This window comes from Perissodus microlepis, chromosome 20 (assembly GCF_051167445.1).
Source record: "Perissodus microlepis isolate ML-2025 ecotype Zambia chromosome 20, ASM5116744v1, whole genome shotgun sequence".
Lineage (NCBI taxonomy): Eukaryota > Metazoa > Chordata > Actinopteri > Cichliformes > Cichlidae > Perissodus > Perissodus microlepis.
The window spans coordinates 35,473,113-35,498,324 of NC_140480.1; the positions used below are offsets into that span (position 1 = coordinate 35,473,113).

A 25,212-nucleotide genomic window follows, 5' to 3' on the forward strand; every position below is an offset into this window, starting at 1 on the left:
AGGTAACATCCAGGCCTTTTTACCTGGTTGGAACACCTTTCAAAGGCAAACGAAATTAATGTCTGACACTCAATTAAAAAAATTACAATCTGAGATGTGCAGCTCAAACAGAACCCCAGCCTAACCTTTGGAGGGCTCAGCGACCTGATGAATGATTAGAGACGAGTTTCATTTCTGGTTCCTGAATATTAGATGTCTGTCATTAGTCGCAGTTTTCAGTTTGACATGCTTTTATTTTGGTGGAGCTCATAAATAACCCCCAAACAGTTGTGGCAGGTGGCACCTTTGAACTGTTCCTGTAATTTGGTGTTATATACATAAAATCAAATTAAATAATTCATCATTTCTTTCAAACTGCTCATTTCTCCCTAAAGTCCTGAAATTCAAAGACATTCAGGTGAGTCGTGCTCTGGACAGTTCAGACGTTTGTGGAATTCGTCCGTCTTATTATTTTATATAATGTTAGTTCTTCGTTTGATTGTTTCAGTATGTTGGGTCTTTGTTGGTTCAGTCTCGAATTTTTCTTAGCTTTTCATATGCTCAAACATTATCTCTGTGTTTGGTTGCTTCCTGTTTTATTTTGAAAGACTCATGCTTTGTATTTGGATCTACTTCCTTTTGCCATTTGTATTTACTGTCTCTGGCTCGCTCCAGCTGTTTGGAATCCCTGTGATCAGTCGGATTTTGGATCGATTGTTTTGATTTATCAGGATTTAATCTCACTTTGACCTCAGTTTCTGCGTCTGCCTGTGCTCGGGTCTGAAATCTTTCGACCATCCCCACAGCCCATGGCAGCGAGCGTTTATCACTCACCGGTGTTGTTGGCGTCCATCAGGGCGGTGTTGATGTCCTCGCTCGTGGCGTTGGCGTCTCCGTAACTGCGCTGCCATTCGTCCAGCTTCTCTTTGATAGGACGCAGGGTGTCGTTGATGCCGGTGGCCGTCCTGTTTGCCTTAGCCGCTGTTTGCTTGGCTTCGTTGACCTGTGCACTGATGTCTGAGCAGCACAGAAGAAGAAGACGACAGGAAGCCGTGAGCGGTGAGGAGTCACGTGGGAAACCTTAAATACCCAAATTGTGTAAGCGCAACGTGTTTTTAAACGGTCGTACTTTTGGTGGCGTTGAGTTTGCTCCGGAGCGCCTCCAGGTCCTCGGTCAGTTGAACCTGTTTGGTTTTGGCGTCCTGGAGCCGGCGCTGAGCATCTTCCAGTCGCGGCCTCAGAGCTGCAGCAGAAAAACGAAGGTGAGGCAAACTGAAGATGAAAGGGTTCCTTTATGAATCTCTGCAATCCAAACTGGGCTTACTGGTGTTCAGGTCATCATTCAGCTTCTCCACTTCATCCTTCAGATCCATGCTGTGGTTCTTCAGAGACTCCGCCTTCTGACCGAGGTTCTGGCCCTTCACGCTCTGAAAACAAGACCAACACACTTTCAGTTTCGGTTTTTAAAGTCACCTCAAAGGACAAACTTGTGATTTTGGGTTTTTTTACCTCTAATGTGCTGTTGGTAGCCTCGCTGGCCATCTTGGCAGCCTCCTCGGCCTGCTCGATGCTGACGACGATCTTGTTGTACGACTGCGTTACGTCTATGAATCCGTCCTTCTTTGTTTCTGCGATCAAACTGCAGACAGACGCACACAGCTTTTGGTTTGGTTTCATGAAGCACAAGAACTAAACGTCGTACACCTACCTGGACAGGTTCATGGCCAGGGCGCTGAGCAGCTCAGCATGCTTCTCCGCTTTCTCCACCAGCGGGATTTTAGAGTTAGTCTGAGACAAATTCTGAACCTTTTGGGCTAGCAGCATCCGGGCGCCATCCAACTGAGCTGCAAGGTGCTCGTACTCCTGAGGGAGAGAAAGAGCTGAAGGGGACGTAGCCTGGTCAAGGGGAGGTAAAGACCTAAAGAAGAAAGTTTTTGTTTTTGATCTTCAACAAGAATTCTGATTCTGAGCCTGCCAGAACAACGAAACAGTCTGAGCTCCAGCCTCGGATCTGTGAGCTGTAACCAGCCATGGTTCACCATTAGCAGGTGTTAGCACTGTTAGCAGGTGTTAGCACTGTTAGCAGGTGTTAGCGCTGTTAGCAGGTGTTAGCACTGTTAGCAGGTGTTAGCACTGTTAGCAGGTGTTAGCGCTGTTAGCAGGTGTTAGCAGGTGTTAGCACTGTTAGCAGGTGTTAGCACTGTTAGCAGGTGTTAGCAGGTGTTAGCACTGTTAGCAGGTGTTAGCACTGTTAGTAGTTAGGACGTAGATTCCGGCAGACTGAGAACACTTTGAGGGCTGAATCACGGCTGTGCTGAAGATGAAGCGGCCCCTGTAAATCTGTGACGCATGCACACACAGACAAGTTTAATGTGTGACATTCAAACCTCTTTGGAGTTCTGCACCATGGACCACACGTCGTTGTTGACTTGATGAAGGTGATCTGCAGACACGTTCAGCTGTTTTCTCACCTCGGTCGACTTCATCTGCAGGTCCACCACCCTCCTCTGACAAACAGACAGACAGACAGCGGTTAGTCATCACTTGGTGTTCTCCACGTTCTCCATGTTCCTTCCTCTGCTGCTCTTACGTTGTGGTCGTCCAGGCTTTTCTCGTTGGCGTTGTTGATCTCGGCAGCTCTCGCCGTGTTGTTCACGGCCTCATTCAGGGCGTCTCGGAGGTCCATCGTGTCAGCGTGGAGGCGGGAGAGACGGTCACTGATGGATCGAGTTAGGTTGTCATTTTCCTCCTGACGGTCCACCAGCTGCCTGCTGACCCGATCCAAAACTACGAGAACACGAGACACAGACGGGCGTCCTGCCAGCTCAAACACAAACCTGCTCATTAGCTTTTAAACGCTGAAGTGACATCAGCAGCGAGTCAGAGACATTTAATAAAACCATCAAACATCCAGATGTTACAGCAGATACTTCATCCCTCGTTCTCGGGCAGGTGTGAGCTGGTTCACAGGTCCGACGAGCTGCTGGAAGTTTAACTCGTCGTCTGTGACCCTGATCTGATGTTCATGTCGTCTCAGAGCGCGTCTGGTTCCTCCTGACACTGTCGAGTGTTTCATCCCGTTCTGCGAGTTCTGCTTCATGCAGAGTTTGGGTCAGTTCGGTCTCTTCCTGTGTTAATGTCCTGGTTCTGTATTAGTTCTCTTGTTTATTTCCTGTTTTACTTTGAAGGTCGTCTCTCTCGTCAGATCGGTCTGTGGGTTAGACTGAGCGTGCTCATCACGGCTCATTAAAATGAATAAACTTACGTTTCTCAGCCTCTGCCTTCTCTTTGTCGGCCATCTTCTTCTGACCCGTGCAGCTCCTGTGCCTCATCTCCCTCAGCATGGCCTGCACCTCCCTCATCTTCCTCTCCCTCTCCTCGCCATCCTCCTCTGCCTCCGTCTCGTTTAGCGAAGAACTGTTCGACCTCAGCAGAAGTTCTGCGGGCACACAAGCACATGGGTCCAAGCATCGCTCTGCCTCCTGTCAGGTCTTCAGATTTTAAACTCGGTTCTCGCGCCGTACCGTTTATATTGACGCTCACGTTCCTGAGGAGGGACAACACATCCTCGGCCCGCCGGTACGTTCTGTTTGTGCCACTGTGCAGCTCGCCGACCCGGCTGGTCATCGCCGACGTCTGGAAAAAAAGACAGCTCTCAGATTTATGTGCGTTAATGACGCACGTGTGATACAAACCTGTGTGTTCTTCTTCCTGCTGCCTGTAAAACGTCGACAGACAGTTTGAACAAACGGAAACCGAACTGGCGTCAAGGAATCGTCGCCGTGAGTCTGGGATGTTAGCGTTAGCCTACGGCCCGGTGACAGGTCTGCATCATGAAGTCAGGTTTTTCCGATCACCCGTGAATGCACCACCGGAGACACAGCAGACCCCGCCCTCCTCGCTGCCCTTTACAGGAGGCGCTCCCAAAGTGTGGATCTGGACCATCGGAACAATCGTGTGTGTGTGTGCGCTCCTCACTTTGTTCTGCAGCTCGTCGATGTCCTCACTGATGGTGCTGATTTCTGCCTCCAGCATGTCGGTGCGACTCAGGCTGTCTTGCAGTGTGTTGTTGTAGTCCTCAATGGCCCGCTGAATCATGGGAAAGTGAGTTTGATTAGTGCCCCTGCAGCACGGTGCTCGCAGCCTCAGGTGTGTGCTTGTGCGTGAACTCACAGCGGCGTCCTCCATGGACTTGTCGAGGCTCTGCAGCTGAGCCCGGGCCACGGAGCTGGCGTTCAGGCTCCTCAGCCGAGCCGACGCCGACAGGAAGTCGTCGTCGAGCCTCTCCAGATCCTCCAGCAGCACGACGACGCAGCTGTCGCACACTGAGAGAAAAACACACACGCTGAGCTTCACCGGATTACAAACGCTGCAAAGAGCCTCTGAGTGTGTGAGACTCACGCTCGCAGTGGACGCCGTGCCGGTCCTCCGTCGGGACGCTGTACCTCTGCAAACAGACGTCACACTGTCGGCCCGTCATCCCGTCGGGACAGCGACACTCTCCTGTGCGCGGGTCGCAGTGTCCTCCTCTGCAGTCACACTCTGCAGGTGAGGGAGGGGCTTCAGGTTAAACACACCAACATGCAGCGCAGTGACTGATCAGCCCGCTGCAGCTGCCTCACACTGACCTCTTTGTGCCGTCAGAGCCTTTAATGACATCATCTGACCAATAACATGGCGGCTGTGCGCGGTGTTAGCAGGTATCTGTGTGTGTGTCACGCAGTAGATGTTCCTGTGCTAATCTACCTGAGCTCTTGCCTTCTAACAGTCACATGCACAGGGAGGCTTCAGAGAGCAGCTTGGGGTCAGTATCACGCCCAAGGATATTTGGCAACCAGACTGGAGCAGGCGGGGATCGGACCGCCAACCTTCCCGCCAACCCCTCTTTTGTGTGATGATGTTTGTGTTTCCTCACTCTTGCAGCCGTTGGGTCCGTAGTCCCAGAATCCAGGAGCGCACTGCCGGCAGCTCGAGTCGCTCACTCCAGGCCTGCAGGCGCACCGACCGCTCTGAGGGTCACACGGCTGGACGAGCGCCGCAGCGGTGTCACAGTCACACTTACGGCAGCCGGAGCACGAGTCGAAGCCAAACGAGCCATCCTGAGAGGAGGGGTAACAATAATCTGAATGAGCATTTTAGAATAACATACGTGTTCTGAAACTGAGCAAACACGTCACCAACCGCAGGACTGACCTCTGACCTCGTTACATCATGAATCACCTGACCCAGCACGCCGTTTCTCCTCTTATACGGCTCGTTTTTTTGTGACTCATTTAGAAAAATGTATGTTTCCGTTGTATGTATGTTTTTAAAAAGTATTCACAGACCTCTTTCTGTCATCACTCTGTGACAGCGGCGTTTCTGAGTGTGAGCTACATTCATATGTTCTAAAGACGGCGCCGCCGCGTAGACCACTTCCAACATGGCGGCCGTGTTTAAATGACAGATGTTGTGGTGATGTGACCTCAGAGAGCGCTCTCACCTCGCAGCGATCGCAGAGCGGCCCGGTGACTCCGGGCTTGCAGCGGCACTGTCCGCTGTGCGGGTCACATGACTCGGTTCCACACGGAGAGCAGTCACACCCTGCATTAGAAAGCACACACACGCTGAATCCACCTGCAGCCTGCACTGCCAAACCTGATCACGTGACCGCAGGACGCCGAACTCACGGGTGCAGTTTTTGGCGTTAATGGCGTCGCCGTAGTAACCGGGGGCACAGCTCTCGCAGCGCGGCCCGGCCGTGTTGTGCATGCAGCTGAGGCAGTGTCCCGTCAGCGGGTGGCAGTCGGTGAACAGCATGTTGGGGTCCGAGTTCCCGCTGCAATCGCACGTCTGACACCGGCTGCCCAGAACCACCGGGTTGCCATAGAAACCTGGGGCACACCTGTGGGAGAGGCCGACAGGTGAAGCATTTTTAACTGAAATACTTGATCATGATGGATACACAGCGTGTGGCGTTTTCCTTCCTACCAGCATCATTAGTTTGTATATTTAACTTTATTATTCATTTCATAAAATTATTAATTTTTATTTGATTTATTAATGACTGAGAACGTTTCAGGGTGATTTCAGCACCATCAGCCCTCACTTCATCCTCTGTCTGAAACAGGCTGTTTAAGCTCCTCCCCCTGCAGACCAACATTCTTTCTGATTGGCCCTCTTACATGGGTGGAGTTCCTAAACCCTGAGTATTTGGAGACGAGGTCGCCCGCTGACCTCACTGTGAGGAGCATGTTTAGTACGGACGTCTGGAGCGCGGCTCCACTCGTTTACCTTTCGCAGTTCGGTCCGGCGTAGCCGGGCATACAGCGACACTGCATGCTGTCACCTCTCTGCACGCAGCCCTCTGCAAAACTACAGACAGACAGGAAGGAAGAAGAGTGAAAAACTACAAATCAGGACAGCATCAAAGCACGTGGGAGACTCTTAGTTTGAAAACATGAAATGTTACTTGTGGCGTTCCTCAGGGCAGCAATGTGGGGCCTTTAACATTTTCAGCTTCCATATTTACTGATGACTAAACACTAAATGTGGCTGAATCATTGAACCTTAAATTCATGCTAAATTCCCAGTATTCCCAACAAACATGCAGGAATGGGCTGAGGCATAGGGAGTGGAGGTACTGACTTGTTGGATGGAGCTCTCAGCGGGCAGGGGCAGCTGGAACACGTCACGGCCTGACCATCCACGCTGTTGTTACCTAGGAACCCCCCCTGGCACGTCTCACAGTGGTCGCCGGCCGTGTTGTGCCGGCAGTTCTGACGGACAGACAGAGACAAGAATGGTTAGAGATCCGTGACATCAGAGCGAGAGGACGTCAGGAGGCAGCGTGCAATCCGAGCTCCTCACCACACAGATCCCAGATCCGTCCAAACACTGGTCCGAGTGTCCGTTACAGCTACAGGGAACACACTTCCCCAGGAACAGGCCGATGGTGTCTCTGTAGTACCCCGGAGCACATTTCTGCACACACACATCACGACCTTTAACCTTTATCCACCATCACCGCCTCCTCTCTGCGAGTCACCAAACACCCCAACAAACCCAGATCCAAACCCCGTCCCTCACCTGGCACGAGTCTCCCAGGTAGTTGGCGGGACACATGCAGATTTCCACATTGTTGGCGTGGCGTCCAACAGGCAGGCTCTCTGCACCCTCTAGCACGGCGCCACGCAGCGACACGGACTGGGCTGACTGGGAGTGCAGGGCTCGGATCTGCAGAGACTCCAGCCCGACCAGAACCATCATCAGCTCCTCTCGGGACACCGGGTTACCGGTCCGAAAGTGACGGAAACTTCCCTGTAAGCACAGGAAGGACACGAAGAAAACATCGTCATCGGCTCCGCTGTGAGGTCACGTCCTGACATCAGCTGAGTGACAGGGACAGGTGGACTACCTGACCAGAGCTTACGCTGCACAAGTGTTTACAGGGAATCTCTAAACGGCTTTCTGAGGCCTCTCATGGGGTCAGGAGTCGACAGCTTTCTAATATCACAGAAGAATGTGCAGGTGACGTTACCTCAACGATGTGGACGATGCCCAGGTGAGGCTCCTCAGGGGACGAGTATTCTCTCTCCATGAACACCAGGGTCATCTGGTTACCCTGGACAACAGAAACAGGAAGTAAAGCTGTCAGCATGCTAACACACAGCTAACGCTACATATGAGAGGGCACAGGTGTGTGTGTCTGTGTGTTCACGTGTGTGCGCGTGCTTTGCACCTTGAGGATGATGTCGGGTTTCGGGGCCTCAGCGGGCAGAGGCAGCACGTCTCCTCTCATGGTCTGGGTGTGCAGACGGTACCTGAGATAGCCTCCGTAGGAGGAGACCTGTGCAGACAGGAGCAGATCAAAGCTCAGACACAAACAGAGCACCACGCGGCTTACAGGCTGATGAAACACAGAGCGCGGCCTGCAGTTTATCTGCGACAGATAAAACCTGCACGTCTGCTGCGCGCATGCAGGTTGCAGCAGGCTGCCATCTGAAGCCGGTCGTTGGAGCGTAACAGCGGGGGATTTAACCGTCAGAATAAAGGGTGACGCTTTCACACATGAAAGCTGCTGATCTGAGCCTTTGGTCGGCTGTGTGGGACGTGTCTGTAACAGAGCGAGGGATTCTGGGACTCTGTGAGGCCGTAAGCTTTAAAAACAGATCTGCACCTGGAGACGGCTCAGACTCACTGCTGGCTCATCTTCACCCTCATCCTCTCTGAGTGCACACAGATCCATCAGATAAAGGCGTGTTCGGACTCCAACGACCCGCCCGGTTCTTACAGCACCTGACTGATCTTTAACTGGGATAACTCACCTTGTCTCCCAGGTAAGCGTTCGGAGCGTGCCAGTACAGCTCCTGATAAACATCGGGCACGTCGGTGATGTCGGCCTCTACCAGGTCCTGATCTGGATACACGATTACGGGGACTTCCTGCCTGTCGGCTCCCAGCAGCACCCAGCCCTCCATGTCCATGACCTGCAGAGACAACACGGCTGCTGTGAGGCTCAAAGTCAGTAAATCAGTGAGGATGTGGAAACGTCACAGCATTCAGCAGCTTTCTGAAACACTGTGAGCTCGAGTCAGGATCAGCTCGTTACCTCTGCTCGCTGCACAAAAACTACCACAAACATCAGGTTGTGTTTAACAAAACAAGCATATTATGGGATGTAGACGAGCACCTCGGTGCGCCTCATGCTGGAGCTGTGGCAGCGGTCGGTGGCTCCGAAGCAGAAACAGCTGGTGCATCCTTTTGGGTTGGTCGGGTCCAAGTGGAACGTACCATCTCTGCACTGATCACAGCGAGGACCCTGGACGTTCTCCTGCAGGGGGAACACACGCACACACACAGCAATGTCAGACACACAAACATGACAGACTCGTGTACGTTGCGTTTGTGTACGTGAGTGCAAACCTTGCAGAGACACTGTCCTGTGGACGGGTCACACACTTCCTCCTCGGCCCCCGCCTCGTTGCAGTCACATGGTCTGCAGTTGGGGTAACCATAGAAACCGGGGGCACAGCGGTCGCACTGACGTCCGACGATGTTGTTCTGACATCTGGAAACAGAAAACGTCGTGCCGAATCTCAGCTTCTATAACCTTTGACCTCTGTCTGTGTCTGTGAGCATGTACTCACATCTTTGTGGGGATCAAAAATTGGAAGTTTACCAGCCTTGTGGGGACCAAAATGTCCGTCTCCACAAGTTTGAAGACATTTTTGGGGTCATGGTCACAGTTAGGTTATTGTGAGGTTTACAGTAAGGGGAAAGCATTATGAATACCTGACGTGTGTGTGTGAGAAGTGAGGAAAGACACCCACAGCTGCAGTTTAGGGTAATAACACTGTTCACCACAAGGTGGTGCACTGGGTCAGCGTGAGCTTGATTACATTAGATCATTAAGAAGCTGTTCTCATGTGTGATGGCAGCCTTAGGAAAGGGGGCGGAAAAGAAATGAGGTTATAAACAAAATAAACTTTAGAGCTTTTTATTGTCATTGTGCGGTTTCTTGCACAGTGAACCACAAAGGTGCAAAAGTAAAGAAAACAATATACAACGAGGAAAAAAAAGCAAAACCTATGTATAGATATATGTGAGTAAACTATATACATGGTGTATGCGCAGAAACACTGAAACAGAAACATTGTGGGGCTGTATACAAGGGCAGTTATATAATATATTAAATAAATAAATAGGAGTGGAGGGGCGGGGATGGTAATTCCACTGAGACCAAAATGTTGCACAGAACAAGGAAAGACTGAGATATTGCACATGGGATGGCAGCAACATAGTTGATCTGCCCCCTGGTGGTGAAAACCTGCATAACGGACACGAGAGAGGTATCAATCTGAAATTGAGCTATCCAAAAAAACGTCAGGGAGTTTGTAAAATTATAGAAACTTCACAAAGAAATGTTGCAGAGGATCAGGCAGTCGGAAAGTTTAAACCCGGCAGCTTCAGAGAGCACACAGCCACCGGAGGGAGACACACACATACAACCCCTCTTTGTCCTGAGGTCGCTTCCTGTTCGTCTTACCTGCACTGCCCACTGAGCGTGTCGCAGCTCACATCGGGCGCGATGATGCCAGCGTGAGAGCAGTTGCAGACCTCGCAGCCCACCAGCGGGTGGCAGCCAAACGTCTGAGGCTCGCACTCGGTGCATTCTGGGAGGACGGTCCTCGGCGGGCAGATGCAGTCACCCGTCACCGGCTCGCACAACTTCGAACCGCAGTTACAGGCTGCAGGTGACACGGGAAGGTGAGTGAGAGCGGGAACACAGGGGAGCGAGACAGGAAAAACCCCACGCGCCTTCTTCACAGCAAAATAAAAGTTTTATGAATAAATAAGTGTGAATCTCGGACGCAGTCCCTGCAGCGTTTCATCACCCAGCCTTACACTCGTCTGCACATTTCAGTTATTCTGTTTTTCTGCTTAAAGACGACTTGAAAATACAGGAAAGGTGAGATGGTGAATGTGATGGATGATCTGTTCAGGCGAACACTCACGTCTGCAGTTGGGGAATCCCCAGTAACCCGTGGCACACATGGAGCAGTCTCGTCCAATCACGTTGGGCCTGCAGCGACACTGACCGCCAAAGCGTTCGCAGGTGTCGCTCTCAGCTCCGACTTCGTGGCAGGCACAGGGCAGCGCGCCGTTGTTGACGAAGGCTGACAGAGATATGGCCGAGCTGAGGCAGAACGGCGAGGAGGAGGGACTGCGGGAGAGAGGAAGAGTTCACACCTGTGAGGATGACGCTAACACGCTAAACTACTGCCCAGCATCTTCACCCGCTCACATGCTCACCTGATGTAAAAGCTGTTTTGACCGCAGAGTCTGATGAAGTCGTAGGATTTGTCCAGCGGCTCCTCGCTCAGGTAGCTGGAGCTGTAGCTCGACTCAGGAACAACCAGCAGGTAATCCTGCAGACACGAGGAAGAACGTCAGCTGCTGCCTCATCTCCACCTCAAAGGAAAAAACTATCCCTGAACATCATTCTGCAGCATCGAGCGTAGCTGTGATGCAGAGCAGCGACACTGACCAGCCACAGCGTCTTCCCCGCAGGTATCTGCACCGTGACGAGTAGCTCGTGGTCCGTCACATCCAGAATGATCTGATTCTCCGACACCAGGACGTCACGGCAGCCGTAAGCGTGAGGACAGAACGAGGCGTTGACGTGTCCTGAGGAACAGGAACAAAATAGAGCCAATCATCAGCCCCCAGCACCAGAAGCTGCAGTTCCCCTGATGCCCAGCAGAGGCAGCAGTGAGTCAGTCCCACAGGCTTCTAAAGGATTTTAAACCTAAAAGTTTGCATTATTGGGGGCGTGGCCTCTGTTACTGACAGGCGGCTGTAGCTACTAGCTGTCTGCTAGCTTCACCTGACCTCTGGGCCTGTTTGTGCTGTTGGAGCCTTCAGGAGCATTTTTAGTGACATCATGTGACCAATAACAGGGCGGAGCTCCAGTTTTGATGCACAGTGAGATTCATGATTTTGATTGGATGTTACTGATTAGCAGGTATCACTGTGTGTGTGATGCACATGCAGTCTGAACATGTTTCATTACAGCTTTGAAAACTGAAGCTCAAACTCCAGCCACAGGTTTATGTCCATCTTTTATATACAGTCTGTGGTGAGAATAACCTGACTAGCTTGTTGTCACTGACGGTGATGCAGCAGATCCAGGATCAGACTGTGTCCTTACCCTGCCAGATCCGCCCCCCGTTAATGAAGACCTGTACGGGGTAGGTGGGGTGCAGAGGCTGGTGGTAGTGGAGGATGAAAACGTAGCGGCCGAGGGCGTGGACCCGGGCAGAGTACATCACTGCATTCTGGGTAAAGGAGGCGACGGGAGAGGAATGATTACGGTGTCAGACACATTCGTGGGATTTTTATCGATCCTTTAAAATGTGTGCACGTCTCAGTCGGGTTCTGTAACTCCGTTATGTTTCACCTGAGATAAAAACGGATCGCGTGCGAGTGCGACGTCACGCATATCTAAACTAAACACCCCCCAACAACACGCCCCATCATCATCAGTACCTGCAGCGAGTCCAGCCGGACGTGGTCGGTGTTTTCCGCTCCGAACGGCGGTCTCTCCAATCCCATCCAGTCTGGCTCCTCTCTCAGAGGAGGCGCAGCAGCAGGGGAGGCGGGCTCCTGCAGGGTGGAGGAGCTCTGGCCCTCCTTCAGGAACAGAGAGTCTGACGGGGTCAGGAAGCGTGAGGGGACGCAGGAGGAGCTGTCAGGTGAGAAGTGTCCGTGCGTGCCGATGCAGTGGACGCGCGGGGCTACGTGCTCCATGCTGAACTGCTGTCTGGGCACCAGGAACACTTTGTGCTGAAACACATGTGCAACACGCATTAGGATCGAGCTGATCAGGTGACCGATCATGTGATGCGAGAGTGACTCTCACCAGGAAGAAGGTGGCTCGGTCAGCGGTCAGCTGGATCTCTGCGTCTGAGGGGAGGGAGAAGACCGCCACTCTGTTCCGCTCGTCGACGGCCACGACTCGACACAGGAAGCTACGCACGCACGCGCACACATTTAAATGACTTTACATGAGGCAGCGCGCTTTCAAACACGTCCTTCTCTGTAGTGGGGGGAGGAGCCTTGCAGCTTACCTGTATCTGCACTGCAGCAAGGTGACTCTGTGTCGGTGCGTTCTCGCTCCCGGCACGTTGACAGTGACGGACAGCGTCTGAGGAAGCTCTTCTTCGCTGGAATACTCGAGGACCAGGACGTAGTCGCCCGGAGACGAGAGGCGCCCTCGCAGCTCGACGCTGATCTGCGCAGAAACCGAAGACGTTAGTTTAACCTGCACGTTTCACCTGTGGACACATTTCACGGCTGTCCGTCTTACATCCAAACCGCTGCAGACGGCCATGTCGGGGTGACGCGGGGAAACCTTCTCGGTCGGGCAGGGGCGGGGCAGGTGGTTGTCGTTGCGGCAGCTGGCATCGTTGCCCGAGATGGAGGGGAAGGAGTCCAGAGACAGGTACTTGTAGAGCAGACAGCTGAGAGAGAGACACACACATCAACGCATCTAAACATCTGCTCCTCCCTCCGGGGCTCGAGCCAGGGATCTGTGTAAACACGACGCTACAGAACCACTAACAAAAGATGAATGACGTGAGCGTATTTACTTCTGGCTGGCGTCGGGGGCGGGGCTGTAGGTGCAGGGCTCGCTCACTCTGATCTGCAGGATGGGAGCTTCGTAGTAGGCGCTGGGCAACAGCACCAGGTAATCCTGCAGGATAGAGGAGCAAAAGTCATTCCCTGTGCACACGTGGTGAGGGGAGCAGCACGGAGGCCTCCTCACTGGGGTGGCGGTGGGTTGCAAAGTGGTTTACAGGTGTGCAGCAGCAGCTTACACAGGGCCTCATTCTCAGAATTACAAACAGCTGAGCCATGATTTGTCACCACCTGTGTATTTGCACATGTTTGCGTCTCACCAGCAGGACTCCCTCCGCCTCGATCACCACGGTCCAGGTTCCCGGGTTCAGCACGAAGGGCTCCACAAAGGGAACGTTGACGAAGGTCGGCTCCACGCTGGGAGCGAAGACGATCGGCTTGGACTGTTCGGAGCCTTGGACACAAACCGAGACGTTAGGAATGAGCACAACACGCATTCTTCCCCTCTGCTGCTCTGCTAATCAACTTCTACTGATACTTTCATGTGATTGGTGGAGAACCTACCTCTGCGGCTGCCCTGATAGGCTGTTATTTTACCCTTGGTGGTGGCGCCCTCAGAGCTTATGTATCTGAGGATGAAACGAGTCAGATAGACGTCTGCCTCGCTCATATAAACCTGAAGCCTCACCGCGGTCTACGAGGACATCGTCCAAACAGAGGACAGGAAGGAGGAGAGAGGGAGGTTGGAGGGCAGACAAGATCAACATTTGTCCTCAAATCCCTGAAACCTGCACTGATCTGTGGCCCTGAGGAAAGATACGGAGCCGCCACCACCAGCAGCCAAACGCAGCCGAAGCGCAGAGACCGAAGCGTTGCGAGGAAATCGAGAGAGAGTAAGAAGACTTCCCACCTCTCCTGATTCCTGCGCTGCCATGGAAACACAGAGTCCCCTCCCAGCACTTACAGTTCCCGCAGTGGTGGCTCCGGCCGTCCTCCACGACCGTCATCCGGCCCCAAACATCCGAACCTCGCCGGTTAACATAACGCAGCACCACAAAGAAGATGTCCGGAGAGTCGACCGACACCGACACCGACACCTTTGACTACCGAGGGAGCAGAGAGCAGGACGAGGAGCAAAGTAGAGGATCAGAGGAGGCGCACAGAGAGGAGGAAAGAGAAGGAGGAAGACGAGGGGCAGGAGAAGGAAGAGCAAAAGACACGCTGAGTAAAGGAGGCAGAGACGACAGAAAACACCGACACAGAAACCAGGACAAAGCGACATAATACAGTCTGTCTGCTACGCTCACACGGGACAGGAAGAAAACATTTGAAATGCATGCAAGAGCTGAGACGCAGTCCTGCGACAGAGACATGTCCCGACAACATGCAGCTGGGCCACAGTAACATAATTACACAATAACTGCACACACTCACACATCATTTTAAACAATGAAATGTGTGAAAAACATCCTACAGCTCATATGTGTTTGCTGTTCCTCTGCCGTCCAGCAGAGGCAGCACTGAGTCAGTGTTTGGTGGATAATCTTCTCTACAATCGAGTTTGCACCATTAGGGGTGTGGCCAACAGAAAAGGTCAAAGGTTATGGTCCTACCTGAATTGGGGACATCTGAGCATAACCTCTCCAGCTGAAGTTGGGGAACTCTTGGGGGTTGTAGCCGAATCTCACCGGCCGGCCGTCCAGCATGCTTCCCTCCTCAATCTCAAACTTCAGGTGATGGAGGTCAGGGAAGTAGTGATCCGGACGAGGTCTGCCGGCACAGGAAGATCAATGAAGTGAAACGCACAGGCATGCTGGGATGAAACACGGACTGAAGAACTACAAAAACTCAGGCCGTGACCCGAGGCACCGACAGACATCTCTACATTTAACCACATCTGTCTGTTACAGGAGACTAGAACTATGGGAAATGGAGTCCTAACTTAGCTTCACTGCAGTTAAACTTCCTGAAATCTGTCTGAGGTGTGCTGAACTCACAGGTTACACTTTGGCCCCTCCACGCTGGGTCTGCAGCGACAGTGGCCGCTCCTCTCGCTGCACGAAGGACCCACGGCGCCACCGATGTCACACTGACACCCTGAAAAAACAACAGGTTAACAGCTGAAACAGCACACCTGTACCTGAGTGCTCAGAGCACCGCTCACCCCGGCAGCCAAAGTAGTCGCTCTCCTGCAGGTTGAAGAAGCCATCTTTGCAGGTGGAGCAGGTTCCGCTGCAGACGTTGGGCTTACAGTGGCACTGACCGCTCTCCTGCACACACCAACAAACCATCTCAACCATTAGCATGACAACAGCAGCAGCCAGGACTTTATTAGAGAAAGGGAACGAATACAGGAAAAAAAAACCCAAACAGGCAGCAACCTCCTGCAACCGCTCACCGACCAATCAGTGAACAAACATTCACTAACACCACAGGTTACCTGAGGTCAGCTGACTCACCTGAGCACACTCGGCCACGGCGCTCACCGTCCCCGCCACGTTACACTCACAGTCTGCAGAGAAACAACCTCAGGTTACTCTGTGTGTGTGTGTTCCTGTCTAGCTATCTTTGTGAGGACCGAAATCTGCATTCTACCATACTTGTGAGAACCAACAGTCACTTGTACCGGTATCCGGTGCCATAATGGCACCAGATACCGGTACCCATCCCTATCTGACGGTAGTAACCAGACCGAAAAGCAGCGCACATTTCGGTGCTTTTTTTCCCCCTGAGATGTCACACACTTTGGATTCTAGCCAATCGTTTTACCTTTCCGAGGATAGTAGGCGGGCCCAGGTACGTACGTTCTTTTAGAGCAGAGCTACAGATTAAAAATGCCCAAAGCGAAGCGGTCAAAGTCTGGCTGTACTTCACAGCAAAAGATGCAAACTCAGCAGCCTGCAACAAGTGCTTTAAGCTGATACTGTGATACTGTCAAAGGAGGTAACACCTCGAATCTGATGAAACACCTGGCGACGCATAGCGTTTTTTTAAAAGCCGAGAAATGCGCCGTATTTGATAGCTTGCTGCGAGACCTCACACCGAGCACATCTACTGCGGGTGTGGTGCCTGTTATCGGACCCGGAGTTAGCAACATCCCCCAAAAACCCAAAGAGGAGAGTCCTGGCCCCTAGCCCTGCCAGTGTAGCAGAAATGATGAGGATGATGATGCAGCAGCAGCCGTTCTTCTCTGCGTGAGTAGCTTAATGTTGTTCGTGTGTAATTTGTTGAGTAGGCTAACCACGTTATTACATTAATGCATGTAAGGTGAACTAGCAAACACCGTCGTAGCTACATGCGGCTGTCTTCTTGTTTGATGGCAGATGCTCCCTTCACCCTGGACAAAAAGGCTAAAATGACCAAAGAAAAAGTGGAAAACAGCTAAACATGAGAGGTTTTTGGACAAAGTTTGTGTTCTCCATTCTTTAAGCACCGGTTCGAGCACCGTTTCAAAAGTACTGGTTTGGCACCGGTATCGGATAAAACCTAACGATACCCATCCCTAGCGGACACACACACACCGGTCTTCACAAGTTTGAAGCCTTTTTGAGGCTCAAAATGTGGTTTTAGTGTCAGGGTTACAGTTAGGTTATGGTTAGGTTTAGGCGTTCATTTTTAATGGTTAAGGTTAGGGGCTAGGGAAAGCATTATGTCAATAAAGGTCCTCACTAAGATAGCTGAACGTGTGTGTGTGTGTGTGTGTGTGTGTGTGTGTGTCTTACTGGAGCAGCCTTCAGGTGTGTCCGGGGACAGGTTCCAGTACAGAGGTTTGCAGGTGTCACAGGCCAGGCCCCCCACGTGGAGACGGCACTCACAGCGGCCCTGAGGGAACCAATCACAGCAAAGTTCAATACACCTGTTTCTCCTTACAAAGCATGCAGGTGCAGCCTACCTGCTTATCAGTCGCTGTTTATAGAGACGTCAGAGTGCAGGTGGAGGTTAGCCTCCTCTGCTCCACCTGACCCTCACAGCTTTGCTGCAGCCTCAACACACACACACACACCCTTTCACATCATCTGTGAGCGAGAAGCCAAACACAGGACTCACCAGAGGAGGCGCTACGGTGGTCTGAACAGAGCCGGCAGGATGGCAGCTTCCAGCTTTGACGACAGAGAAAAGCCATCACACACCAGCAAACACTTCATCACAGCACAGAAACAGCTTTAGTGAAGGTTACAAATGATCTTATGGCCTCTGACAGTGGACTCATCTCTGTGCTTGTCCTGCTAGACCTCAGTGCAGCGTTCGATACCGTCGTAGGAAGGAATACTTCAAGGACCTCCTTGATCCCACTTCTGTAGAGGAGGCAGAGTCTAAGGACAAAGGTGACGACTTGTCCATCACTGGGGGCGTGGTCACTGAGGCAGGCAAATAACTGAGGTTCGCCCTGAGAGCCTGAAGGCTCTGGATGTCGTCGGCTGTCCTGGCTGACACGCCTCGACAATGCTGCGTGGAGATCAGGGGCGGTGCCTCAACTGAGGTGTTGTTCCCATCTTTGGGAGGGTGGACAGGAGGTGCACCAGCTACAGGGGGATCACACTCCTCAGCTTCCCTGGTAAAGTCACGGAGAGCCTGTCCGTCGCTCAGACCTCGGATTCAGGAGGCACAATGCGGCTCCAGGTCGTGGAACTCCGGACCAGTTCTTTACTCTTTCGAGGATATTTGAGGGTGCGTGGGAGTTTGTCCCGCCAGTCTGCGCGGGGTGCTTTGGGAGTATGCGGTGTCGGTGGGAACCCTTCAGTTACAGGATCAACTGCAGACTAACCGATGGAAAATTCCACATTTTCAGCTTGGAATCGTGAATTTATATTCTTTTGTGTTTTTGTCACATTTTATTTGATTAAATCAGGAAAAATGTTAAAGTCTGCATGAACCCCAGTCTGCTGCTCACAGGGCGGGGCATCAGCACACACCTGAAGCACAGGTATCACAGTCGGAAACTTGGACTGGTGTGTCTCTTTTCCTTTTTAGCAAACTCATTTACGTGAACGTGAGCGGTGTCAGAAACCCAAAGTTTCACCTGTTAATAAAGACGAGTTACTGAACACGAGTGGATTCAGAGCTCCGGTCCTCCACCTGCAGCTGTCAGAGCCAACAGACACACTGCTGGTGTTTACTGTGTGTGTGTGTGTGTGTGTGTGTGTGTGTGTGTGTGTGTGTGTGTGTGTGTGTGTGTGTTTACCTTGGCAGGTGGGGAAGCCGTAGGCACCGTGTGCACAGCTGTCACACCTGAGTCCCACCACGCTGGGCAGACACACACACTGTCCCGTCAGCTGGTCACAGCTGGAGTAACGTGAACCTTCAGGAGAGCACTGGCAGGCTGGAACACACACACACACACACACACACACACACACACGTCATTCGTCTGTTTCATGTAGTTTTACCTTTGAAACACAAAACCATGTCTTTGTCTTACATGTGCAGCTGGGGTAACCGTAGTAACCAGGAGCACACTGGTCACATGACGCTCCGCTGTAATTGGGCCGGCAGTGGCAGTGACCTGACGCGGTGCAGCTGGAGTCCAGAGAGGTGCGAGGATCACAGGTGCACTCTGGGAGAAGCAGAGATGAACATCGGTGAGGTAAGGAGCAGAGACGGTTCAAACCTGATCTCCACCTCAGTGAAAGTTCACAGAAGACACAAACACAACCGCGCAGCAGTGCAGAGCGCACAGCTACACTGGAGACACCAGACAGCCACCTCCACGGGACCAGGCTCAGCTGTACATCTGCATCTAAAGGTCAAAGGTCACTCTTTGAGGATGCCAATGTTCACATGTTGGACAGAGAAGACAGAGGAGTGGACGAAGCATCTATGTCCACTGTGAACCACCATCTTTGAACAGAGGGTGGGGCTTACCACACCAACTGTCTGCCATCTATAATCACATCCTGGGTCATCTGACCTCAGTGAGTCACATGATAGGGCGGGGCTAGGTTTCACAGCAGGTTCACCTGAAACTTCTGCTGATCGTGACCTACACCTGTTTTCACACCTTGGCTCGTGTGATTATGTAGATCAGCGGTGTCCAGCTCCAGGCCTCGAGGGCCGGCATCCTGCAGGTTTTAGGCAAGGCAAGTTTATTTGTATAGCACAATTCAACAACAAGGTGATTCAAAGTGCTTTACAGAGACATTAGAAACAACAACAAATAAAAAGCACGATTTAAAATTGATTAAAACAAGCAAACAAAAAAAACTAACAAACAAACAAAACAGTATATAAAATCAAAAATCAGAACAGATAAAATCAAAAATCAGAACAGATAAAATCAAAAATCAGAACAGTAGATAAAATCAGGACAGATAAAATCAGAACAGTAGATAAAATCAGAACAGTAGATAAAATCAGGACAGTAGATAAAATCAGAACAGTAGATAAAATCAGGACAGATAAAATCAGAACAGTTAAAATCAGAACAGTTAAAATCAGAACAGTAGATAAAATCAGAACAGTAGATAAAATCAGTAGTTAAAATGTAAGTTTTGAGATTTAAGCTTAAAAGTGTGGATTTGGTGTTTTATTCAAATGCAGCTGAGAACAGGTGAGTCTTCAACCTGGATTTAAATAAACTGAGTGTTTCAGCTGATCTGAGGCTTTCTGGGAGTTTGTTCCAGATATATGGAGCATAAAAGCTGAATGCAGCTTCTCCGTGTCTGGTTCTGACTCTGGGAACTGATAAAAGACCGGATCCAGATGACCTGAGGGATCTGGAAGGTTCATACTGGGTCAGGAGGTTTTAGATCTCACCCTGGGTCAACACACCTGAATTAAATGATTAGTTCATTCCCAGGCCTCTGGAGAACTTCAGGACATGTTGAGGAGCTAATTTAGCCATTTAAATCAGCTGTGTTGGTTCAAGAACACGTCTAAAACCTGCAGGACACCGGCCCTCGAGGCCTGGAGTTCGCCACCCCTGATATAGAGGATCAATACGGGGTCCATGTCCCTCTTTGGGACACTCCCATAGGTCTTAAATCTGGGACCACCAGTTGTTAGAGCTGAAGAAGCTTCTCGGATGAAACGTCTTCAGCTGCTTAGACTACGATGAGCTGGATGACTGAGAAGCTTCACAGACCGTCAGTCAGCATTTGTAAAGTAGGACGATGCTGTGCAGCTCGTGGCAGACGCGTACCGCTGCTGAGTAAATGTGGGGGTGTTTCATTAAAAACATGCAGCTGGTGTGATGTTTGGCTCCTCTCAGTCTCACCTTTCCACTCTGTCCAGGATTAAACTACAACCCTGACCCAGAGGTGTCCTTCTTCATTAGACGCTTCTGAGCCTTTTTTCACTTAAACTGTTGAACTCCAGTGAAATTTAACGATGCGGTGTAACACCTCGTAATTAGGGTGCGGTCAGTGTTTCCATGTGTGTCAGGTTCTCTCACCTTTACAGTCGGGGTAGGAGTGGAATCCAGATCTGCACTGCTCACACCGAGGACCCTGAAACTCCGGTCTGCACAGACAGCGCCCGGCGGCGTCGCAGCCTTCAGGGAGAGAGCCGAGCGAGCTGCATCCACACACTGCAAACGCAGCCGACACACAATGAGACGGTGAGCTACGGCTGCTGAGTGCACGTAAGGCCGTTCAGTTTACACCTGCGCGAGCTCTGTGACGAGCTCGCTGTGGTGTGGCGCAGACTGTGACTGCAGCGTGGGCTCGCAGGATTATTACACACTGTCACTACGCTCATGTGTGAGCTCCAGCTGAACGACACGCTGAGCTACACGCGTGCTGGAGGTCATGAGGAGATCTCTGAGTGTAACTGAGAGTCCGGGTCTGATGGGCGGGACTTACGCTGGCACAGCGGGTAGCTGAAGTAGCCCGGAGCACACCGGTCGCACTGAGGACCCAGGAACCCGCCGCGACACACACCGTGACCGGTGACCTCGTCACATGACCCGTCCAGGCAGCCAGGCCCTGCACACTGACAGGCTACACACACACACACACACACACACACACACAGCCATACATAAGTGTCAGTGTTGTGTTTGTGGATTACTGAAACAAGCAGGACGTCGTCCCCTCGGCTCTGTGATTGGACGGCTGTGAGTCATCAGATCACAGGTGTGACTGACACATGTTGGAGATGGGTGGAGATGAAAATGCTGCTTTTTGCAGCTCGTGTGTTTCGTGCTGACGTGCTGAAGCTGCAGCCGTGGGCATGTTCCTGACGTGTTAGGCTTAAATGTGCACGTCTCACCCTCACAGTTGAGCCCGTAGAAGCCCGGCGCGCAGGCGTCGCAGTGGTCTCCGGTGAAACCCGGTTTGCAGATGCAGGTCCCGGTCCGAGGGTCGGCCCTGCACGAGTTCTCCACGGTTCCTGCTGCGCTGCACTCGCAGTCTGCACACAGAACACAGCCTCGCTTAGACGTTCCTCTCAGTAAACTCACCTCAGGCTCCTCCTGCAAACCTGAGCGAGTGGCTGCAGGAGAGCGTGGGAACATCCACGCTCTGGAGCAAGTCAAGGTCAGCTGACAGATCTGTGTTTATCAGTGAAACCGTCTGTGCACTAAACACCATCACTTGTATTTAGCAGCACAGACACGTGTGTGTGTGTGTGTGTGTGTGTTGCACACTCACTGATGATCTCTCCTGCTGGTCTGGCCTCCCCGTTGATGGTGGTGGGGTGTGTGGGGCTGGCTGTAGGGCAGAGACAGCAGAGGTCAGGTTGTGTAACCACAGCGGCGTGCTGCTCACACCATCACAGCTGTGAGCCCTGCTCTGATGTGATTTGTGGATGTGAATTCTTTCGCTGTGATCTGCTTTCTTCTAAATTTACAGTCATAAAAAGCTGCGATCAAACTTCTTTGGGCTCCTTTAGTGAACTTTGAATCCTCTGAGCTGTTCGGCTGTACTGTACTTATGATCGCTGTAGTTCCAATGTTAGAGGGAGTTTAGGTTAAGAGGGCTAGTCTGTCCATATGTGTTCTTCTAGTTTAACTTCCTGTATTAGAGCCCCGCCCACACCTGTACCCGCCCCTCCCGTCCCTCACGGTCCTCTGCCTGCTGCTGTGTGTCTTTGTTCCTCGCCTTTTGTTCTGGTTATGTGTCAGTCAAACAAAGTTCCTGCGTCTGCAGCACAGCGCCACCCGCAGGGCGCCCACAGCAGCTGTGTTCGCAGCACCTAGTGAGTGCATTTGTTTGAGGCTGAAGCTGCAGGGAACCCTCCAGGATGCTTTGAGGTGTTTGTGAAACTCACGGTAACACTCGGGGAAGCCGGTGAAGCCGGCGGCGCACGAGTCACAGTTCTCGCCGGTGTAGTTCGGTTTGCAGAAACATCGCCCGGTCAGATCCTCACAGGTACCGTCTGTAAACTCCACATCACAGTCACAGGCTGTGGGCGGGACGAGAGATTAGGAGGATGGGACAGAAGAAGATGACCTGTGTGTGTGTGTGTCTGTGTGTGTGTGTGTCAGGCTCACGTGAGCAGGCCAGCGGCGAGTCGATGGCGTGGTCAGGTGACCTGTAGTAGGTGGGGACGCAGCGCTCACAGTTGACTCCAGTGGTGTGATGCTGAGAGGGAAAAGTTCCCATTACAGTCAGTCATCACAGGTCACACACACTAACACAGTTTCAGGTGTGTCAGGTACCTGACAGTTGAGGCAGACTCCGCCCCCTCTGTAGTGTCCATGGATGTCGAGGCTGGCTCTCCTCTCGTCCACCTCGGGGTCATAGTAACAGTCGAAAGAGTGACGGTGGCAGTTGCAGGCTGCAGGTGAGAACACAGACAGGTGAAGACACACACAGGAAGTCACACCTGAAGAAGAAACACTCGCAGGTGTGACCAGGATACACCTGCGCTTCATTTACATCCTCATTCACACTCGAGAGAGTCACTCCTGAGATTCAGAGGAAACCACGAAGCAGACACAGCGGGCTGTCACGCACGACATCATCGACCAATCAGCACCTCTCATTCCTCTAACCAACACACACACACCCCTGGGGGAAACCCCGACAGCACACACTCGATCATTAAGGTAAACTCTGCACTCGTCTGCTCAGCTCTTCCTGTTTCCTGTGACAGGCGCTTTTAGCAGATTACAGGCCGCCGAGGGTCACATGATCACACGTTTGTCTGAACACAAAGTCAAACACGGTGAAAGGAGAGAAACTGTGATTAACGCACGCACGCACGCACACACGCACGCACACACGCGCACACATGCACACACGCACACACGCACACACACTGTTTCATGTCTGATTACAGTCCGGCTGCTCCTCCAGCTGCTGCCACATCTGCACCATGAGCTCAGGTAGCTTCCAGGTGTGATGTTGACGCTGAAGGTTCCCACACGTGAGACGAAGGCAGCAGCATTTACCTGTGTGGAGCACACACAGATCCACAGTAATCCCAGAAAAACGTTCCAGCTTTGGAGTGTTGTGTAAACTGCATGCTGATCCTGGGAAAGGGCGGGACATTTCTAATCTGTCTGAAACGCCCGACAACACCTGCGAGCGGTTTCTGTGGAGACAGACTCAGACGCTCCCGGCTCGGAGGAACCTGCCGTCATTATTGGAGCGCTGGTTTATTCAGCCGGCACCGCCCGGACGCTGAGAGGCAGATAAGCGCTCCTGAGAGTCCGTCTGGACCTCTGCTGTGCTCTCCGCTATCTGGGACAAAGTTCACACGTGTCACATGTTACACGCTAGGATTAAGTGGGGGGGTTGTTCTCACACCCGAGCAGGAGCCAGCATTTAAAATAACAAGACAGGTAAGTTATTAAGTTTGTGAGCGTGCTGAGGAGGCGGAGCCTCACACCTAGAACAGAAACAGCTGTTTCCGTTTTTACAGACAGACGCCTTTCCCCTCTGACGGCGGCTCCGGGCCGACCCTCGGCGACCTCCGGTGACCTCACTGATACCCTTGTTGGTCTTTGTTAAATATAACTGCAGCTCTGATAACAGACGGCGCTCTCCTGTACACATAAGCAGAGCTCTGAACAGGATCAGACGCTGAGCGCCACACGATGTAGTCATTTAACCTTTAACCACTCAAAAACACACCTGAACTCTACAGATGAGGCTCTGTATAATGAGGCTTTCCACAGACACAAACATGGGTGTGCCGTGGGCCCCCCACTGTCACCAATTGGAGCCAGCCTGGAGGTGGAACCAGCTGGTACAGATCCTGCTCACATCAGCTCAGTGGATGGAGACACAGTTTACTGTTTGTGGATGGAAACCTCAACACTGACGTTTACCTGAAGCCCCCACACACAGACCTCCTCTGTGACTCCCACCAGCCTCTGAACACACACCTGGACCCTACAACACCGGGCAGAACACGAGGAACACACGCAGGCTCTTAAAACGTGGCGACCCCGACTGGGCTTTCATCGAATCAGCAAAGACGGCCAGAGCACATGGGCGGAGCTGCCCGTCACAGCGGACGAGCGGCAGATTGAAAAGCCCAGCGAGGATGTTCTTAATTCACACGGACCCGCGAGGTCACCTGACCCCACGCAGGAAGCACATTTCTCTGCAGGGGTCACGACCCCGTGTGTGTGTCTGTGTGTTTGCACGCACTCACGTTCACACTCGTTGGCACTGTAGGTCGTGGCTGGTTTCCATGCCAACTGGTGGTATCCAGGGCAACACTGGTCACAAGATACGCCGCAGGTGTGATGCTGACAGTCGCACTGCAACCTGTAAACAACAGAGTGAAAGGGTTAATGCACACACGCGCGCACACACACAACATGATGTCGGCATCCATGCTTCATTAAAGCCGTACTTCAGCAAAGTACTTGAGTAAAGGTACTCAGTTACAGTTTGATCTGCTTGCCCGTCACCTTCTCCAGCCACCTCGACCTCTGGAGGTCAGCTGCTTCAAGGAAACGACATTAAATGGTGCGTTTCCACCTGGTACTTCCTGTCTGGGCTCCAGCAGCTGTGCGATCACGTAAAGTGTGAGTGATAAAGCGCAGACAGAGATCGGCTCGTCAGGCGTGTTTACGGCAGGAATGCCTGTGTGTCAGTGTGTGCGATGGCTGTGTAATATCTGAGTGTGCGTTCCTGGCAAACAGCCCGAGGGCGAGTTCAGTGTGTCGCTTCTGCAGACCTCACGCCGCGCTCATCTCAGCGAGCTGAACCAACG

At 52.1% G+C, this 25,212-nt stretch overlaps 1 protein-coding gene across 2 annotated transcripts in view; it reads right to left on the minus strand.

Annotated features, from left to right (window-relative positions):
* lama5 (laminin, alpha 5) overlaps window positions 1–25,212 on the minus strand; it is a 74,917-nt gene that overhangs the window by 17,857 nt on the left and 31,848 nt on the right. The window contains exons 7-58 of one of the 2 annotated variants that reach the window (XM_084916005.1): window positions 24,646–24,761; window positions 22,700–22,818; window positions 22,532–22,622; window positions 22,309–22,443; window positions 21,690–21,749; window positions 21,310–21,450; window positions 20,901–21,038; window positions 20,492–20,626; window positions 18,521–18,655; window positions 18,284–18,421; window positions 17,149–17,201; window positions 16,824–16,923; window positions 15,561–15,613; window positions 15,266–15,371; window positions 15,099–15,198; window positions 14,715–14,871; window positions 13,666–13,795; window positions 13,422–13,555; window positions 13,113–13,216; window positions 12,830–12,983; window positions 12,591–12,754; window positions 12,383–12,491; window positions 12,010–12,306; window positions 11,672–11,798; window positions 11,009–11,148; window positions 10,774–10,889; window positions 10,476–10,684; window positions 10,007–10,208; window positions 8,884–9,028; window positions 8,651–8,791; window positions 8,286–8,447; window positions 7,700–7,807; window positions 7,499–7,582; window positions 7,048–7,278; window positions 6,829–6,942; window positions 6,607–6,737; window positions 6,253–6,333; window positions 5,649–5,863; window positions 5,462–5,562; window positions 4,895–5,078; window positions 4,381–4,521; window positions 4,153–4,304; window positions 3,958–4,068; window positions 3,504–3,615; window positions 3,245–3,418; window positions 2,570–2,766; window positions 2,367–2,486; window positions 1,688–1,842; window positions 1,489–1,618; window positions 1,304–1,406; window positions 1,109–1,222; window positions 814–996 (exon numbers count right to left, since the gene is read on the minus strand). In XM_084916005.1, coding sequence (XP_084772131.1) covers window positions 814–996; window positions 1,109–1,222; window positions 1,304–1,406; window positions 1,489–1,618; window positions 1,688–1,842; window positions 2,367–2,486; window positions 2,570–2,766; window positions 3,245–3,418; window positions 3,504–3,615; window positions 3,958–4,068; window positions 4,153–4,304; window positions 4,381–4,521; window positions 4,895–5,078; window positions 5,462–5,562; window positions 5,649–5,863; window positions 6,253–6,333; window positions 6,607–6,737; window positions 6,829–6,942; window positions 7,048–7,278; window positions 7,499–7,582; window positions 7,700–7,807; window positions 8,286–8,447; window positions 8,651–8,791; window positions 8,884–9,028; window positions 10,007–10,208; window positions 10,476–10,684; window positions 10,774–10,889; window positions 11,009–11,148; window positions 11,672–11,798; window positions 12,010–12,306; window positions 12,383–12,491; window positions 12,591–12,754; window positions 12,830–12,983; window positions 13,113–13,216; window positions 13,422–13,555; window positions 13,666–13,795; window positions 14,715–14,871; window positions 15,099–15,198; window positions 15,266–15,371; window positions 15,561–15,613; window positions 16,824–16,923; window positions 17,149–17,201; window positions 18,284–18,421; window positions 18,521–18,655; window positions 20,492–20,626; window positions 20,901–21,038; window positions 21,310–21,450; window positions 21,690–21,749; window positions 22,309–22,443; window positions 22,532–22,622; window positions 22,700–22,818; window positions 24,646–24,761 — 7,052 coding nt within the window. Of the gene's footprint in view, window positions 1–813; window positions 997–1,108; window positions 1,223–1,303; window positions 1,407–1,488; window positions 1,619–1,687; window positions 1,843–2,366; window positions 2,487–2,569; window positions 2,767–3,244; window positions 3,419–3,503; window positions 3,616–3,957; window positions 4,069–4,152; window positions 4,305–4,380; window positions 4,522–4,894; window positions 5,079–5,461; window positions 5,563–5,648; window positions 5,864–6,252; window positions 6,334–6,606; window positions 6,738–6,828; window positions 6,943–7,047; window positions 7,279–7,498; window positions 7,583–7,699; window positions 7,808–8,285; window positions 8,448–8,650; window positions 8,792–8,883; window positions 9,029–10,006; window positions 10,209–10,475; window positions 10,685–10,773; window positions 10,890–11,008; window positions 11,149–11,671; window positions 11,799–12,009; window positions 12,307–12,382; window positions 12,492–12,590; window positions 12,755–12,829; window positions 12,984–13,112; window positions 13,217–13,421; window positions 13,556–13,665; window positions 13,796–14,065; window positions 14,205–14,714; window positions 14,872–15,098; window positions 15,199–15,265; window positions 15,372–15,560; window positions 15,614–16,823; window positions 16,924–17,148; window positions 17,202–18,283; window positions 18,422–18,520; window positions 18,656–20,491; window positions 20,627–20,900; window positions 21,039–21,309; window positions 21,451–21,689; window positions 21,750–22,308; window positions 22,444–22,531; window positions 22,623–22,699; window positions 22,819–24,645; window positions 24,762–25,212 lie in introns of both variants that reach the window. The other variant, XM_084916004.1, reaches the window with a different exon arrangement.